Here is a 16871-nt window from a genome sequence, read left to right on the forward strand (position 1 = left end):
GTAATTCCATCCTGCCTTGTATATTGTCTTGATTATACCTTCATTATATATTTTATCTCATTTTAGCCTTATTGTACCAATTGCCTCGTCCATGCCATTCCATTTGTATGTTGCTGCTGTAACCTGTAAGTTTCCCCAGTGAGAGATCAATAAAGTTTATCTTATTTTATCTTATCTTATATACTTGTGCACATGTTTAACTGATGAAACAGATCACACAATTTTTAAGGCGCTGATATCTGCAGTGGCCGTAACGATGGCAGTGGATGTGACTTTTATGTTGGATACCAGCAGCAGTGCGGTTGATAAGATACCTGCCAGTGTAACGACACTTCTGGGCGGTAGGGGGCGCAGGATTACCGGCCCTAGCGGCTCCGCAGTCGGATGCTATTGGTCGGTGGACGGAGAGAAAATTCCTGAACGCTCTCGCGCATCTGCCGGCGCACCGCATGCTGCTGCTCAGCTTCATGGAACAAGAACAAGGGTGGATCACCGTCCGCTGACTGGAAGCCTCCGTAGCCGCCGCCGCTGCTGCTGCTGTCACTTTTTAGCACTGAACTGTATTTCTGTTCTTCCTCGTAACTCCACGCTGTTAAGTTTAGTCAGCGAGGATGTCAGTCGTAGGTTTCGACGTCGGCTTTATGAACTGCTATGTAGCGGTAGCCAGAGCCGGAGGGATTGAAACTGTCGCTAACGAATACAGCGATCGATGTACACCGTAAGTCCGATTAGACGAACTGTCGTGTGTGATTTTCGCTGTTCTGTCTGCGCCGGTGGCAGACACACGATGGCAACGAACCAACCTTTGTTCATCATGATACACGGCGAAGCTAATGTTGCTAGCTAGCTAGTTAGCATGCTAGCAGATTTCACAACAGGAAACGGCATGTGATTGCTAAAGCTAATGCTAGCTGACGTGAAATTATTGGATATAAAGAAATCCCGGTGCCTTTTCGCAACATGAAAAGGGTCTTGTGGTGTCTTTTAGCAATAATATCGTCGAGCTAGTCCAGAGACTGATAGCCGACCTCCCCGGTCAGGTGATGGTTGTTTTACTGCGGGCATGAATGGGCGCATGATGGGAGGAGGCCGGATCCTGGCTGTCAAAACGGCTTGATCAGTCCATTGTACTTCATTTTCAGACCTACAGTAAACAAAAAACACCGAAAAGGGAACATAGAATATACATTTACACACATTAAAATGATCAGCAGGTGAAATTGTTATCATCACGATAAGTTAGCATGTTTTTATCGGTTTGATTAACCCATACAAAACAGCACAACTGTAGAAAAATAGCTGCAGATGACAAAACTGTCCTGTGTTTTCTGTTTTTTAGAGCATGTGTTTCCTTTGGACCCCGGAATCGGTCAATTGGTGCAGCTGCAAAAAGCCAGGTATGTTTTCCTGTGGGTCATTAGGCACATGATCACTAATTAACCAGACAAAAGAGAGATCTGTGTTTCGTTAGTCTGTGTGGATTTTTAATCATCCAGGTAATGGTAATTTTTACAGTTCAGAAGTCCAGTTGGATCAGTGTTCCAATAGTGCACGCTTACAACACAAATCAAATCACGCACTAACAGAGAACAAGTCATAAATTCACAATTTGCAATATGTGTGCATGCTTTTCATCGAATTGTTCTTTTCTTTTTCATCTCACAAACAGGTCGTCACAAACTGCAAGAACACAGTCCAAGGCTTCAAGAGGTTTCATGGCAGGGCATTTTCAGATCCCTATGTGCAGTCCCTCAAAAACAGCCTGGTCTATGATATTGCACAAATGCCTACAGGAACAACAGGCATCAAGGTAAGAGAAGAGCACTGGCAGTTAAATTGAAATGTTATGTTTAGTAATCTTTTCACAGCCCAAACACACTGGATGTACTGCATAATTAATTAGAATTCCTCTCTGCTTTCACTCTGAGTGATCTGTAATACCAGTGGTTTCCATAAATTGTTCAAATTTGTCTGTTCTTGGTAATTAACAGCCCATGACAAAAAATCAGGTGCTCTAAGGTAGAGCAAAGAGAAAAACCTTTGGCATATTAAGGGTTTAAAAACACAGACTAGTTCAGCTTCCTAGTGACTCATCACAGTGAAAATAATAAAAGGAGACTAATTACATCTGGTTCTCTATAAAAGTAGCATACTGGATATGAAATATAGTCTGTCACACCAGCAGGTAGTGTTCAGTGTTTATTAGAACTGTTGTTGTTCGAATTGTTTATCATTCATTCATCAGACCTGAATATATTTTTGTATTGAAAGCATTAAGTGTAGTTTTATTTTCTTATTCCTGAATTCATTGAGTTTTCAAACTAGCCCTTAATGCAGACAGCCACTAAAAGCATATAGCTAAGCAGCTTTTTATTGCACCTGTGACATGCACATGTGCAGAGTTGTGAAATGTCTGTGTCATCACAAGCTGTACTCAGATAAAGTTCAAAATGCAGGTCTGATAATACAGTGGAAGTGAAAGGAAAAAATGACTGAAATGCTGGCTATAGCTAGTACTACATAACACAAACTATGCTGATGTATGATTAGAATTATTGATTAGATTACATTATATTAGCCATAACCTGAGTTCGGTTTAAATTAGATTATGTACGTTTCATGAGCCCATTGATATTCACACACACACTGATTTTGAGCTGAAACACTAGAAGTCATGTAGAACAATGTCATAATCTTCCTTGTGCTTGTTGCTAAAGGTCATGTACATGGAGGAGGAGAAGGTGTTCAGCATCGAACAGGTCACTGCCATGCTGCTGACCAAGCTGAAGGAGACGGCAGAGAATGCACTGAAGAAGCCTGTGGCCGACTGTGTTGTCTCTGTAAGTATGACGCCCTTAAGCTCCTACACACCCCTGCTCCACCCAGACAGGTGTTTTCATTACCGCAGCCTCCTTAAACCTGTCTTGAATTGACAGCTCGTGCAGCAAGTTAAAAAAACAACAGAGAAAGTCTGAGAGAATAAGGAGCTGCAGAGACTGGTGAACATAGTCTGTATCACTGAATCTAAAGATAAAATTTAATTGATTGTAGCTTCGCAGGAAGCCACAATGTCATGATTGAATAAAATTAACATAATATCACATTTGACTTTATAATGTGTGGTGGAAAAACCTGTGTGACTCTTATGATCTCAGAAACACAAGATGGACTTTTAATATTTTGCAACAGGGAGAAAGGCCGAATTTGTTCAGCATCTCACTCAGAGAAGTAAAAAGCATATTTATAGTGTGACAGTGAACACAAAACTGTTTTCCTTCCGGTTTGTGTTGATTGATTGGACGAGTTTAACCAGTGGAATTCTTTTGACCATATCAGAAACTCTAAATCTGCATTCCATATGTTGAGCTTCTTCAGACTGGAACCACATTCCTCATCACGGCTGGAGTCCTACTTATGTTACATCTGCACATATCACTGCACTGTGTGTAGTGGTCAGCTTTAACCTGGAAATCAGTATTTTGTTTCTCAAAAAAATAGTAAACGTATTAATAATTGATTACGAAGAGATGATTAACATGAATAAATGATAAGTTTATGTCCAACCTCCAGAGTTGCTAGACTATGGCATTATTCCAGTTGATATCTGGTTCATCGTGTGGTAACTCATCTTTAACAAGGAGCGCTGCTTTCTTCCAATTATCATCCGATGATGAAGATCAGCCACTTCACCTAAAGAGCCACCTGCACGACGTTCAGGAGGGTGTCTCTGCCCCTGCTGTTCTGTTACAAACAACAGTGCAGCTATAATTGGCAGTGTGGTTCCACCTACATTTTGAGCTGACTGGAGTTTTAATCAGTCAGGATGATTGTCCCAAAAAAATCCATTTCAAATGCTCTTGTTTTGTACCCAGGTTCCGTGCTACTACACTGATGCTGAGAGGAGATCTGTGGTAGATGCTGCTCAGATCGCTGGACTCAACTGCCTGAGGCTCATGAATGAGACAACTGCAGGTCTGTACAAGGAAGCGCACTTACTGATCATCACACTGACTCTGCTTGGACTAACATTTGTCATAAAAAGCACTCTTAAAAATTGATTCCACTCCTTATTTTCTTTGTTAATAATTCATCACTTTTCCTTACAGTTGCACTGGCGTATGGAATCTACAAACAGGATCTCCCTGCTCCTGAGGAGAAGGCCAGGAATGTGGTCTTTGTAGACCTGGGTCATTCTGGATACCAGACGTCAGTGTGTGCCTTTAATAAAGGCAAACTTAAGGTGAGTGGCCAGATCATCACACCACACGTGCTTTATCAGTCTATAGTTCTCTTAGTTTCTTTCCCACAACTATCTGTTGACCTCTTCTCTCTGCTGCTCAGGTCCTTGCCACGGCCTGTGACCCAGAGCTGGGAGGGAAGGACTTTGACGAGGTACTGGTCAAGCATTTCTGTGAGGAATTTGGCAAGAAGTACAAGCTTGACGTCAAGTCAAAGCCCAGGGCTCTGGTCAGGCTCTACCAGGAGTGTGAAAAACTGAAAAAGCTGATGAGCGCCAACTCGTCTGACCTGCCGCTTAACATCGAGTGCTTCATGAACGACGTTGATGTCACTGGAAAACTGAACAGGTAGACGAACAAGAAATCATGTGCTGCTTTTTGTGCTCATTGTTCATATCTGCTGTGTGTTGTTTTAAATTCCCATTTAAAGCTGAATTCACATTTCCTTTTTTTATCGCACAAGGGGCCACTTTGAAGAGATGTGTGCGGATATTTTGACCCGAGTAGAGCCCCCTCTGCAGGCTCTATTGGAACATGCCAGTGAGTTTTATCTATTATTTGCATTCCTTTCCTTCCTGTTGACTTGATTCAGGAACATAATGCACTTATACTGTGTGACATTATGACAGAGTGTCTTTTTTTTCCCATAAGAACTGAAAAAGGAAGACATCTATGCAGTTGAGATAGTCGGTGGAGCTTCCAGGATTCCAGCTGTCAAAGAGAGAATCAGCAAATTCTTCGGGAAGGAACTGAACACTACACTGAATGCTGATGAAGCTGTGGCGAGAGGATGTGCTCTGCAGGTACATCGCAGTTTGGCCTTAAAGTTGGTCTACATCCCTCTCATAGTTTACCAGATAGTGAGCACTTGTTTGCATGTATTAGTATAAGTGATGTGCTCTGTAATAAAAAAAAAAAAAAAGATGTAACTCATCATGTTGCTTTTGTTTCGGTGCTCAAGGGGAAAAAATAGTGGAGAGAAAAAAATCTCTCCAAACCAGGCCACTCCTTAGATCAAAATGTCTTTATTATATTGACATGTCGTAGCTGGACTATTAAAAAAAAACTGTGGCACATGTAGCAGCTTGTCCCTTCTTCAGGAGATAGTGCTTAGATGTTAAAAGTTTTTTTTTTCTTACCTTTTCACTACAAACTTTATCATCTGTTTATGCGTGGAAAAAGAAAGAAAACTGTTTCTTTTTTTTCCCTAACTGCTGCTCTCATTAAAACAATGTTTATGTCTCCACAGTGTGCAATACTGTCTCCTGCCTTCAAAGTGCGTGAATTCTCCATCACAGACATCGTTCCATACCCCATCTCTCTGAAGTGGCACTCTGCTGCAGAGGAAGGTCTGAGGTAAAAAGAGAAGCTTTTGTTAGCTTTCTTTTTTCACAGTCGTAGATCTTTAGTATTTAATGTAATTCTAACTTTGTGTTGCTTTCTTGCAGTGATTGTGAAGTGTTCCCTAAGAACCACGCAGCACCTTTCTCCAAAGTGCTGACCTTCTACCGGAAAGAGCCTTTCTCTTTGGAGGCCTACTACAATTGCCCTAATGAGCTGCCTTATCCTGATCCTACTATTGGTAAGAAACTAAAGTTTCCTAACCGCTAAGAGGTAGAAAGATATCAAAGCAAAGTCCCTAATGTGTTACCTACATATCCAAAAAACCCAGAGCGAGCTTAGTGTCTGGTCATGTTTTGGTCTACCTACTAGTATTCTCTCTCCTTTTGACTGACTTCTTACTGACTTCACCTGCAAATATAAATAACACCAGAAGCTGCATTAAAGCTGCTTTTTTTAATCCCAAATTTTTTTATTTTTTTTCACCTTTTCTTCTTCCAGGTCAGTTTCTGATCCAGAAGGTCGTCCCACAGGCATCCGGGGAGAGCTCCAAGGTGAAAGTCAAGGTGCGGGTGAACATTCATGGCATCTTCAGCGTGTCCAGCGCCTCCCTGGTTGAAGTGCAGAAGTCTGATGAGACAGAGGAACCCATGGAAACCGAACAGGCCACTGACAAAGATGGAGAGGTACTTTAGCCATAACGTTTCCGACTTTCACGCTGAACATGAGACATGTGTTGCTATTTGTACTTCTGCTTCGGCAGCAAAAAACAAAAACGTGTCTGACTTTTATGGCTTCTCTACAGAGCAAGATGCAGACCGATCAGGATGAGCAGCAGGCTCAGGGAGATGCTCAGAAAGAGACAGAAGAGAAGACACCACGTGAGAATGAAGAGATGGAGGTAGGATGCTTGATTATTTCGTAAAATATGTTGAGTTATTAGTTTCTTTGGCGGTATGATTCAGTACAATAACAGCTGTATTTGTAAAAACCTGTAATGTGTTTTTCATCCTTATGTATGTGATTGAGATCAAACATTTGCCACTGACGACAGCCTCAGAAATGACGATGTGAATCAGCCCCTATCTCACATCCAAAAGTGAAATTTTGTGTTTCACCAGAATGTGTTTGATGCAGAGCTCGTGTGTTAGATAAAGTAGATCAAAGGTTGTCAAGCTGATTTTTAATCCAAGGTCAGATAACTGCTCTAATCAACATTATTCAAGTTCAAGACAGTCAAAATACATCCGATCCCAGGGGGAGAAAGGGGGAGGAATGTAATCAGTTGCATCAGTGTGGCCCCTGATTACACCATAAACTTTGCATCCCTTGTGACTGAGCCACCGCAAAACTGACGCCGACGCAGCCGACTCTGACATGTTCTCACATACTGGAGAAAACGAGACATACGGTATCTGCAGTTTAGAAGCTAATAGCAAATTCTCTGGTGTAACTTTAATGCTTGAACTCAGTGGCAACAGTTAACGTCGCCATGACAACAATGTCAATAATGGAGAAATAAGCCACATTAAAATCCTCATCTTGAGTACATTCAGCATCACTACCAATGTATTAATCCATAGAAAATATATTACAAAATGGAAAACATCACACTTCATAACATATTCATAAAGCGAGATACGAGTTGGGTCTGGATTGACTTACAATTCGCTCTGTATGGACCGAGATCTGGACTTTCAGAAGCTTTGAAGTAGATATTTATATATCTGTGATATTTTGAATCTTCTCTGACCTTTTCAGACTACCACAGAGGAGAGCAAAAGCGAGAAGAAGTCCGACCAGCCCCCACAAGCCAAAAAGCCCAAAGTCAAAACAAAAGTGCTGGAGCTTCCGATTGAGAACAGTCCACAGTGGCAGCTAGCAGACGACATGCTCAATCTCTTTGTAGAAAACGAGGTAACTCAATTTTGACGTTATTAAATCCTGCCATCACACCATGCCGCCTTGCTCAGCACTGACAGCTGCTGTTTGGACTCTCCTCAGGGTAAGATGATCATGCAGGACAAGCTGGAGAAAGAGAGGAATGACGCCAAGAACAACGTAGAGGAGTACGTGTACGACATGAGGGACAAACTACACGGGATGCTGGAGAAGTTTGTCAGCGAATCTGTGAGTAAACAATCACTTCTGATTCATTTTAAACAAAGAAAATTTAAAATCACTCTACAGCAGATTCAGCTTTAATCACATATTGTCATAATATTTCTCTTCTTGCAGGACCGAGATGCTTTGTCATTAAAGCTGGAGGACACTGAAAACTGGCTGTACGAAGACGGAGAGGACCAGCCCAAGCAGGTGTACATCGACAAACTGGCAGAGTTAAAGGTAAATGAGTGCTTTGAAACTTTATTTCCACCTTTTGATTTGTTGACGGTTTGATCTGTTCAGCTGACGTGTTCTTCGTGATCTTATAGCAACTCGGGCAGCCCATCCAGGAGAGGTACACAGAGGCTGAGGAGAGACCAAAAGCTTTTGAGGAGCTGGGAAAGCAAATCCAACAGTACATGAAGTTTGTCGAAGCCTACAAAATGAAGGTGAAAATACATTTCTCTCTCTGTCACGTCTTCTGAGCTTGTGCATTAGAATACTCGTGATCTGGATCATTCCTGTTGGCTTTTATACCACCTTAAAAATAAACACACCATTATTAATAAAACAAATGTTGCCTGGTAACAGTATGTTTGCGGCTTCCTTGTGATTTCCAGGAGGAGCAATATGACCACTTAGATGAGGCCGATGTCACCAAAGTGGACAAGCTGGCCAGCGATGCAATGATCTGGATGAACAGCTCCATGAACCAGCAAAGCAAGCAGAGCCTGACTATGGATCCCTCCATCAAAATCAAAGACATCAAAGCAAAAACAAGGGTAAGAGTGTGTGTGCATGCTTCTTAAGCGGTGTAACTGGAATGCAGTGAATTCAACGTGGAGATTAATAATAGTATATTTGAATAGTGTATGTGTGTTGTTGCCATTGTTAAATTGGACTGCTGTTGTAAAATTAATCACAAGTATTATCTAAGGTGAACTAGCTTTGTGTGCTCATGCAGTAAACAGGATTTCTGCAGAGTCCAAACAGATCTTTTTGCAGCTATTGATGTCGTCCAGATAAATCCCTCGGAGGTTGTTCTACATTGTGAATTGGATGGCTTCAGTTATTCATATTCTGTAGTGTTCTGTGTGTGTTAATGTTGATGCCTGTACTGTAATTATTTATTGGGAAAGGTCAGCTTTTCTTAGAATACAACCATTCCTTCATGTCGTTTTCTTTTTGTCAACTTCCAGGAGCTGTTCTCTGCTTGCAACCCCATCGTGACCAAGCCCAAGCCCAAGGTGGAACTTCCCAAAGAGGACACGCCTGCAGAGCAGAACGGGCCTGTGAACGGACAGGAGAAACCCCAGGAAGAAACTGCAGACAAGGGCACGACCGAGAACACAGGCAACCCCACCTCAGAAACCACAGAAAACAAGCCCGAGATGGACCTTGATTAAAGCAGCCTAATGCCCCCTGAAGCAAAGCTGAACGGGAGCCGATTGTTTCAGATTGAGATGCAGCCTGGCTGTATAACAGAGCCGGTCAAGTGTTTCGGGAACTGCACTACACAGTCAAAAAGCAGGCAGGGTGTTTAGCACCCTGAGCCCAGCTCCTGGTGGTATCTCTGTCTGATGACATAGCATGCCCTCTCTCTTTCTGGATGACATAAATCAAAAGCCAGCTGCAATAATTCTGTTTGACAATGAGCGCTGTACACATGATGGTATTTATTTCTGTTGTGTGCTCTGTAAGTGTTCTGGTCTGTGTCACAATATGGTTTTAATAAAGTTATTGAAAATCACTTGGGCCATCTTTATTACTTTTGTCTGGCAGTGCAGCAGCGAGCAGTAATAGGGTTTTATTTTTTTTTGTCTGCCAGAGAATCAGTTCAGTTCTTGTTTGCTCACCAGCTCCATTCGGTACCCACAGAACCAGATGCTCCGGGAGGTGACAGTTTTTGGCAGCTCTTGTACAAGTTCTGCATTAAATGAGCTTTTCTGAGTAGGTTCTTTGAGTTTCTGCTGAAATTCAGTCGATGTCTACGTTGAGAATTGAGAGAAGCGGCTGTCACCTCACAGCTCAATCTTCAGTTTGCATTTACTCCCTGTGCTTGCATGAGTTTGTGTTAATTGGATAATTGGTGATTCTAAATTGTGAATGTGTGTGCATGGTTATCTGTCTCTGTGTTAGCACAAGACAATGACCCCAAACACATCAAAAATGGTGAATAAGTGGCTAAATCTGGATAGAATTAAGGCTTTACACTTAAACTCCATCATGAACCTGAGGAACAAATCTGAACCACACAATTCTGTGTGTATATGTTTGACCCATCTTTCTGTGCTTAGGCGAAGTTATCATTAAGCCTCAGACAGATGTTTTTGTCAGCTGATCATACTGACAGCAGATTCAATGTGATTATTACTTATTTAACTTGGTTCCTTTTCCCCTCACCTTCATCTCTTTGGCTATTTAAAGGTTCAGTTGACCAAATAAGAACTAAATAAAATTTATGAAAACTAGTATTTGCAAGGCACACCTTTACATTTTATGACAACTCTGTAAATCTTCATAAATTAGACTAACTCCACTAATTCTATGGGCTAGGCATAAGGAGAAGGTGGGAAGACACGTCTGTCACTTATTCTACTACATTTTACTCTGAAATAACTTAAAAAATGCTGCAATCATCAGGTTAAAATCTAAAGGCCGACCTAAGCTATGTCATAATCAACATGTCATCATATCGAAACAAGATCTCAGGTGAAGGTCCTGGACTGTTTACTGGAGATGTGCTCCTTTGTTGTCGCTTAGCAACCTGAGTCTGACTTTGGGGTGAAAACAAAGAGTTTATGGGTAAGAAACCTTTTAAATAACCGCTCAAACTTGCTGGCATTATTCATGTATGTACTGAGACATACGTCTAAAAGCTGTAAGCCTTCGGACAGAGCAGTCTTCATCATTTAAAGGGGCCTGAAGAGTGCAGCGACGTTTTGTGCTCTCATTCCTCCACTCAAAGAGCCGCTTAGTTAGCTTCAGAGCTAACGCTAGTTAGCTTCATGAGTGAACGTCACCTCCGCAGTTAGCACGAGGCTGAAGTTAGCCTGTGATTCGAGAGTTAAGGGCCTAAAGTTAAGGGAAATTTAATTTACAGCAACCAAGTCTCAGTTTCCCCCACATTTAAACAATGCACATCTCTTTTAGGCTTTTTACACAACCCCTTAATGTTGTCTGAAACACACTCTCAAATTTATGAAGCATTTAATGCAGACAGCCACTAAAAGCATATAGCTGAGCAGCTTTTTATGCTGTACGTGCACATGTACAGAGTTGTGAAATGTCTGTGTCATCACAAGCTGTACTCAGAAAAAAGTTCAAAATACAAGTCTGATAATAGTGGAAGTGAAAGGAAAAAATGACTGAAATGCTGGTTATAGATAATATTACATAACACAAACTATGCTGATGTATGATTAGAATTATTCATTAGATTACATTATATTACATTTAGCCATAGCCTGAGTTAGATTTAGATTAGATTATGTACGTTTCATGCGCCCATTGATATTCACACACACACTGATTTTGAGCTGAAACACTAGAAGTCATGTAGAACAATGTCATAATCGTCCTTGTGATTGATGCTAAAGGTCATGTACATGGAGGAGGAGAAGGTGTTCAGCATCGAACAGGTCACTGCCATGCTGCTGACCAAGCTGAAGGAGACGGCAGAGAATGCACTGTGGCCGTTAGTTCCTGTTAGTTCCTCATTTCTCCATGCAGATTGTACCCAGATTTTTTGGTTTTTGACATTATATGTTTTGCATAGTTGCAAAAATGCCAAAAAGGGACATGCACTTTTCCTCCCTGAATCTGAAACACATTAGGGTCAAAACTCAATATCTATAGATGGGTCAAATCTGGACTATGTTGTCCTACAGAGGCAAAGAGTCTGTAAAACAGTCTTTGATTCATTATATTAATTAACATGTTAAAACAGAAAAAGATTTCCCTGCTTTTTTTTTTCCTCATGTGGATCCCATTAGGCCAGGTCCAGATCTTAAATCACAAAATTTAGATGGATAATCATAATGACAATAATAATTCACATTTCTTACATCTCATTAGACCAGACCAAGTTCTAAAACCACTCTATGATCGCTCAGATCTGGACTAAACAGAGTCTCTGACATAGAAAACCTTGGTTATATTTGTAAAAGTATAAAAACAGGGAGATTGCACTGGTTTTTATTCACATGTAGAACATATTAGACCAGGTCCAGATTCAAAGTTACAATATATAGACTGGTCATATCTGAACTGGATTGTCCCTGAAAGACTAATGATTCTTTTAAACAGTCTCTGATTTGTGAAACTATTTTGTAAACTGTGTTATAAAGACAGTTTGGCTTCTCTGGCATAATCCAATTTAGATTTGGTCAGTTTCTATAACGTAGTTTTAGATCTCGACATGGTTTAATGTGGCTCAAGTGTGTAAAGTATCTAGGAGTCCACAGTGATAATAAACTGGACTGGGCAAAGAACACTGACGCACTCTACAGGAAGGGCCAGAGTCGTCTCTATTTTCTGAGGCGACTCAGGTCCTTTACCATTTGCCGGACTATGCTCAGGATGTTTTATGAGTCTGTGGTAGCCAGTGCTATCCTGTGAGCTGTGGTGTGCTGGAGCAGCAATCTGAGGGTAGCTGACACCAACAGACTGAACAGACTGATTTGCAGGGCCAGTGGCGTTGTGGGAGTGAAGCTGGACTCTCTGACGAAGGTGTCGGAGAGGAGGATGCTGTCCAAGCTGCCTGTCATCTTGGACAATGTGTCACACCCACTCCATGATGTGCTGGTCAGCTACTGGAGTACTTTCAGTACAAGACTGATTTCACCAAAATGCATCACAGAGCGCCACAGGAAATCTTTCCTGCCTGTGGTCATGAGATTGTACAAACTTTCACTATGAGTGTCAGACACTGAGTGATTAGGTTTACCTTGGACTTTGGACTTTCTAATAATGTGCAATAACCATTCTGTGTGCAAAAATCCCAATGGTAGTATTATTATTGCTCTGTATATACACATACAAGAGCAGAATGTATACTTATTTTTTGTGTTTAGAAATTTTTCATTTCATATTAATACTTATGTTTATATGTTTATTATATATTTTTACTTTTCTACTTCTTTTAAGACTTTTGATTGGGGGCATCTGTAACCGACAACAATTTCCCTTAGGGGATCAATCAAGTATTTTTGATTCTGATTAATTTTTTTTTTTTTTTTTTTGCATATTCACATGTAGAAAAAAACGTTTCACAAATGAAATGGGTTTCAGGCAGCACTAAAGGTTTACCCTGAACGCTTTAAATTGTTAAAATGTGTAAAAACACAGAGAACCGCGTGCTGTAACTTAAGTTCCCCTTAACTTTCCCCTTAACTGTTGAAGCAGAATCTAACTTCCGCTTCGTTCGCTGTTTGCGTCCAAAAGCAAAAGTCACATGATCCGTCCAGATCCTGTCTGCTCCGACTAAAAGCTGCAGGTAGACTGAGGTAACAGCTGACTGCATTAAGTACTTTTTTGTCTATCTTTTTCAGGAAAGCAACACAAGTTGTGCTGACGTTGTGCGGCTGGGTTAAAGCTGTGAGTGAATTTCCGAGCGTGTGTCCTAACAGTGCGTCTGTTTTACTGTTTCTGGATGATCTGGTTATCTTAATGAGTCTAAAGTCTCATTTAGGTGTGCTATATAAACCCATTCAGACAAGCAAACCGTCTGTCTTTCTTTTACTTTTCCTTTTCTTCCAGCACCATGAAGCTGATCATCCTCAATGACTACGACCAGGCGAGCGAGTGGGCTGCAAAGTACATCAGAAACAAGATTTTACTGTTCAAACCTGGACCCAAGAAATACTTCACCCTGGGACTCCCCACAGGTAAGAGAAAGCAGCAGCCATATGCAGTCGTATTCATCTTTATTACCATTTCAGTAAACTAGTTCTTTCTCGTCACATGTTTCCGCCCATATCTGCTGACTCAGTGTGAGGGAAAAGTGTTGAGTAATCCCTTAATGGAAAACTTTTTAATCCCTTAATGGACAAATTAGAGTTTGCTTATAAACATTGAAAAGAGGATTACTGCAATTTCACCAAAAAGAACAAAACTCCACTTAAATCTGTAAAAGCTACTTATAGTTTCTCATTTCTCCATGCAGACTGGGAAGTATACATACACTGGAGTTTCAGATTCTGACATTATGTGTCTTGCATATTTGTAAAAATCCCCCCAAAAAGGGAGGTTTTTCTCCCCAAATCTGGACCACATTAGGGTCAAAACTCACTATATGTAGAGTGTCAAATCTGGATTGCGTACTCCTACAGAGGCTGAAGAGTTTTTGAAACACAATCTCTGATTAGTGAAACCTTCATTATATTCATAAACGTGTTAAAAAAAGAGAACAATTTTGCAACTTTTTCACATGTGGACCACATTAGAACAGATCCAGATCTAAAAACACTGTACTTTAATGGGTCATCTGGACTAGATTGTCGCTGGAGAGACTAAAGATTCTTTAAACACAGGCTCTGATTTGTGAAACGTTTTATTTTATTTGCAAAAATGCAAAAAAGGGGAGATTGTACTGCTGTTATTTTTTGCATATGGACCACATTAGATCAGGTCTTAATCTAAAATCACTATGTACGGACTGGTCACATCTGGACTGGATTGTCCCTGAAGAGGCGACAGACTGCGTAAAACACAATTTGTGATTTGTGAAACCTTTATTATATTTATGAATATGCAATGGAGGGATTTTTACTTTTACGTTCTGATCACATTAGGCCAGGTCTGGAGCTAAAACCACTCGCCTGTAAAAACTATTCACAGTTTGTCTCATTTTTCCATGCAGGTGGATTTTCAAGTTCATATACACCTGATTTTTAGATTATGTGTTTTACATTCAAATGTTACATTGCAGAGAGGGATTGCAGCCATCTTATGAGTTTAATATATTATATTACAAGTCTCAAATACTGTCCCAAACCGGAGGCAGAAGTATAGTTACTGCATACAAATCAACTGTTACGTTCTACTCTGTTGCTTTAACAGCTTTTTTGTTTAACCTGTCTTCAGGAAGCACTCCTTTAGGTTGTTACAAGAAACTGATTGAGTACTACAAGAATGGAGATGTCTCATTCCAGTATGTGAAGACTTTCAACATGGATGAATATGTTGGTAAGTATTTGTCAATCTTTACACTGATAAATTCTTGAAAGCTGCGATCTTGCACAACAAACTTCGATCAACTCCTTTACAGGCCTTCCCAGAGATCACCCTGAGAGCTACCACTCCTTCATGTGGAACAACTTCTTCAAGCACATAGACATAAAAGCAGAGAACGCCCACATCCTTGATGGCAACGCAGCCGACCTGCAAACGGAGTGTGAAGCCTTTGAGGATAAGATAACTGCTGCCGGGGGGATTGAGCTGTTTGTCGGAGGTCAGGAGGGCTTTGAGTGAAAATACTGTAACCAGTAACAGTTACTATACATGTCAGATCAGTGCTCTGTCTTGCTGTCCTATTTATTGATTGAATCAATATTGTAATTAAAACCACTCCTCCTGCCCTGTCTCAGGTATTGGACCCGATGGCCACATTGCTTTTAATGAGCCTGGTTCAAGCCTGGTTTCCAGGACAAGGGTTAAGACGCTGGCAAAGGACACAATCATAGCTAATGCTCGGTTCTTTGATGGCGATCTCGCAAAGGTTCCCACCATGGCGCTGACTGTGGGAGTGGGAACTGTCATGGATGCAAAAGAGGTTAGGAGCCTGGTGTCCAGTTTCTTTGTGTTGTTCTGTTTCTTTGTGTTCTGCTCAGTCACAAAGATACCATATATAAGGAAAGGTTACTTTCTGACCAGACTCTGCTGACTTACAGATCAGTGCATTGCTCAGTGATCTTTTCATCTTCCTGATGCAGCAAATAAACACTAACAGCAAGTGGCTCAGTCACACAGGCTACAGGTCACATTTTCAATTTCTTCTCAGGTCATGATTCTCATCACTGGAGCGCATAAGGCCTTTGCTTTGTACAAAGCTATAGAGGAAGGTGTGAATCACATGTGGACAGTGTCTGCGTTCCAGCAGCACCGGCAGACCGTTTTCGTATGCGATGAAGATGCCACCCTGGAGCTGCGGGTCAAAACTGTGAAGTACTTCAAAGGTGAGACTAAATCACATCGCAACTTTGCTTACAAGGCATAAACTTAATATATTCATAAATTGCAGCCACGGTTGCATGAAGAAAAAACCTCCAAGCTCTAGCAGAATGTGACTGAACTTCTGTTTTAGTTTTGTAAAGACATTTTAGCTTTCATCCAAGAGGCTTCCTCAGTTCTGAGCCTGAACTGAAATAAAACTGAAAAGCCTCTTGGACGAGTGGTAAAATGTCTTTAAGAACCAAAAAAGAAAAGTCCAGCTGCATTCTACTGCAACTCTGAGAATTTCCATGACCTGGCTGACTGAGAATCTACAGACATTAAGAGAAAACATTTGCTAAATGAATCACTGAAAACATGCTGAGTCTTGTTCTTTCCATAGGGATGATGCATGTGCACAACAAGCTGGTAGAGTCAATTCCACCAGAGCCTAAGAAGAACTGATGGGATCTCTTACAAGATACGTGGATTCTCAAGGCTTTTTTGTTTTTTTGTTTTTCTTTTGTTTTTTAAGAATTTACACTCCAATGGTTCCTTTATTATCTGGTGGAGGTCAAGCAGTGCTTGGAGTTACCCACAACTAATCTTCGTAGACATAATTAGGTGCTGGTCTAGTGCAGGCTGTCAGGTTTTCAAGTGATTGTTTACACAGCTTTCATTCTCATTTGTTCTTTGTAATAAAGTGAGCTTGATTTGTACACATTGTCTTCGTGTAGTGTGTCAGTACTGTGGTTTTTCAGTCGGTGCTTCCAATCACATGACAACACGGAACAACTCATGTTGCCTTCAGGTACTCCTCGGAAGCGTTCAGATTTTTGCAGAAAACGGTACATTTGCTCAAGTACTGTGCACAAGCCATGGAAGTATAAAATTGCCCAACACCCTTTTGAGGTACATTCTAGAGTATATCGATTTATTGTGTCTTATAATTTTACTTAATGTTGTTTTTTTGCACTCTTATAGATATTACATGTAAAATCCCTTGATGAAGTTCGTCAATCAAAAAGAAAAAAA

At 40.9% G+C, this 16871-nt stretch overlaps 2 protein-coding genes across 4 annotated transcripts; both read left to right on the forward strand.

Annotated features, from left to right (window-relative positions):
- Positions 1–443: 443 nt before the first annotated feature.
- On the forward strand, positions 444–9435 carry hspa4b (heat shock protein 4b). The gene is made up of 19 exons (XM_008284359.1): positions 444–718; positions 1340–1397; positions 1670–1810; positions 2718–2840; positions 3873–3972; positions 4107–4240; positions 4342–4586; positions 4702–4778; positions 4890–5041; positions 5488–5594; positions 5687–5820; positions 6081–6265; positions 6385–6480; positions 7341–7496; positions 7584–7709; positions 7818–7925; positions 8015–8134; positions 8306–8467; positions 8885–9435. The coding sequence occupies exons 1-19, from the start codon at positions 612–614 to the stop codon at positions 9089–9091; spliced, it is 2538 nt and encodes an 845-aa protein (XP_008282581.1). The 5' UTR covers positions 444–611; the 3' UTR covers positions 9092–9435.
- Positions 9436–13110: 3675 nt separating this feature from the next.
- gnpda1 (glucosamine-6-phosphate deaminase 1) lies at positions 13111–16555 on the forward strand. Of its 3 annotated transcripts, none has more exons than XM_008284360.1 (7): positions 13111–13192; positions 13446–13573; positions 14772–14873; positions 14956–15138; positions 15275–15459; positions 15688–15862; positions 16240–16555. In XM_008284360.1, the coding sequence occupies exons 2-7, from the start codon at positions 13450–13452 to the stop codon at positions 16299–16301; spliced, it is 831 nt and encodes a 276-aa protein (XP_008282582.1). In that variant the 5' UTR covers positions 13111–13192; positions 13446–13449; the 3' UTR covers positions 16302–16555. The 3 variants fall into 3 exon arrangements, with proteins under 3 accessions (XP_008282582.1, XP_008282583.1, XP_008282584.1); XM_008284361.1 differs by lacking the exon at positions 13111–13192 and adding an exon at positions 13218–13283; XM_008284362.1 differs by lacking the exon at positions 13111–13192 and adding an exon at positions 13297–13314.
- The last annotated feature ends 316 nt before the right edge of the window (positions 16556–16871 follow it).

This window comes from Stegastes partitus, unplaced genomic scaffold (genome assembly GCF_000690725.1).
Source record: "Stegastes partitus isolate 25-593 unplaced genomic scaffold, Stegastes_partitus-1.0.2 Scaffold356, whole genome shotgun sequence".
NCBI lineage: Eukaryota > Metazoa > Chordata > Actinopteri > Pomacentridae > Stegastes > Stegastes partitus.